The sequence below is a fragment of the Eimeria acervulina genome, genomic scaffold (genome assembly GCF_000499425.1).
Source record: "Eimeria acervulina Houghton genomic scaffold, Eah_scaff1950, whole genome shotgun sequence".
In the NCBI taxonomy this organism is placed as follows: Eukaryota; Apicomplexa; class Conoidasida; order Eucoccidiorida; family Eimeriidae; genus Eimeria; species Eimeria acervulina.
In genome coordinates, this window is record NW_013548792.1 from 877 (window position 1) to 2,500 (window position 1,624).

Here is a 1,624-nt window from a genome sequence, read left to right on the forward strand (position 1 = left end):
ATATTAAATTAAACAGCCTATCAAACAAATAAACACAACCTAAGGGCGCTCACTGGGGGGCCCCCCAGACCGGGGGGGCCCCCCAGTTGTCGTCTGCAGCTCTAATTGGGTTTAGCGTTCGGATTAGTTTTTTTAATAATTATTTTTATATTTATTATTACTAATTTAACTATTTTATTTAAATTAGGGGCCCCTCTGTATGGGTATGAGATCTGTGGGGTGTGAGCCCCCGTCGCTCTTCTGAGGTGTCTGTACACCTCAACTCTCCTCTGCCCCTCTTCTTTTTTCTCTTAAAATGCTGCAAGAAGTTTTTATGGCGCTTGCTGGTTATCCTGGGGACGTCTTTGTGCGTTATGAGGATTCTACGAGTCTTAAAGAGCAGCAGCTAGGCATTGGCTGCAGCAGCAGCAGCAGCAGCAGCAGCAGCAGCAGCAGCAGCAGCAACAGCAGCAGCAGCAGTAGCTCGACGTCTCTGTCTGGGGGATTTAGAGTTAACCCTCTTCTTAAGTGCTTCAGCGATGGAGAGAAAGAAGCACTGGAGAGAGCTGTTGCCCCTGGCTATGATTTGCTGCTAATAAAAGACTTCATTGTAGCAGCAGAAGCAGCAGAGGGGAGGGCCCTGCTGCTGCCTTCGCATGCGCAGCAACCACCAGCTGCAGCAGCAGGAGCAGCAGCAGCAGCAGCAGCAGGAGGGGCCCCCTCACCTGCCTCAGCAGCAGCAGCCCAAGGAGCAGCAGCAACACCAGCAGCAGCAACAGCAGCAGCAGGGGGCCTCTACACTGCTGCGCTCGCCAGAGCTGCTAGAGATATTGTTGATGATTATTTATCTGTATTAGCAGCAGCAGAAGAAGAAGTGCTGCAGCAGCAAGGCGCTCCTCTTGCTGCTGTTTCTGTCGCCCTCAAAAATCAACCCCACAAACTGCGCATCCTCAGATCAATACTCTCACAAGTAAACCCTAAACCCTAACCCCTAAACCCTAAACCCTAAACCCTAAACCCTAAACCCTAAACCCTAAACCCTGGCCTCGAAAGAAATCCCAATAAGTACTGTTTGCTCTCACCATTAGCCAGCGCAGCACCACCCGTTAGCATCAGCCCTGTGTCTCCTTTATGATGGTTTGTTTAGGGTTTAGGGTTTAGGGTTTAGGGTTTGTGAGTGAGTGCAGGTATGCTGCATGTCTTTATCTGCTGCTGCTGTGGGGGCCCCCTTACCTTGCGGCATTCTGCTGGATGTTTTGTGGAGGGGGCGCCACAGCGGAGACCCCACAGCTCGTGAGGTGTATATACACCTCATCGATGCATGCGCAGCAGTATTCTCCTTCCAGGTAAACAGACACAGAAGCAGCAGCAGCAGCTGCTGCTGCTGCCGGTCGGAGCCCTGATGCTGCATCTCGAAGCTTGCTGCCGCCTTAGCCTCCTATGCTGCTGCTGCTGCTGCTGCTTGTGCTGCTATCATTATTGCAGCTGCTTTTGTTGTTGTTGTTGCTGCTGCTGCTGGACTGTTGCCCTGGCGTTGCTTTTCTTCTTTTCTCACGAGTGTACCAACGACACTCCTATTGCTGTTGCTGCTGCTGCTGTTGCTGCTGCTGTTGCTACTGCTGCTGCAGCTGTCAGCTTGGCTGCT

The 1,624-nt window shown here is 51.7% G+C and overlaps 1 protein-coding gene across 1 annotated transcript in view; it reads left to right on the forward strand.

The window, feature by feature from the left end:
* Positions 1 to 295: 295 nt before the first annotated feature.
* Positions 296 to 1,624, forward strand: part of EAH_00064200 (gamma-tubulin complex component 4, putative) — a gene marked incomplete at both ends in the record, with an annotated part of 2,293 nt that continues 964 nt past the window's right edge. Inside the window, 3 exons of the mRNA XM_013393003.1 lie at positions 296 to 949; positions 1,167 to 1,325; positions 1,608 to 1,624. The exon at positions 1,608 to 1,624 is cut by the window's right edge and continues 538 nt beyond it. Of these exons, the coding sequence (XP_013248457.1) occupies positions 296 to 949; positions 1,167 to 1,325; positions 1,608 to 1,624 (830 nt within the window). The remainder of the gene's footprint in view (positions 950 to 1,166; positions 1,326 to 1,607) is intronic.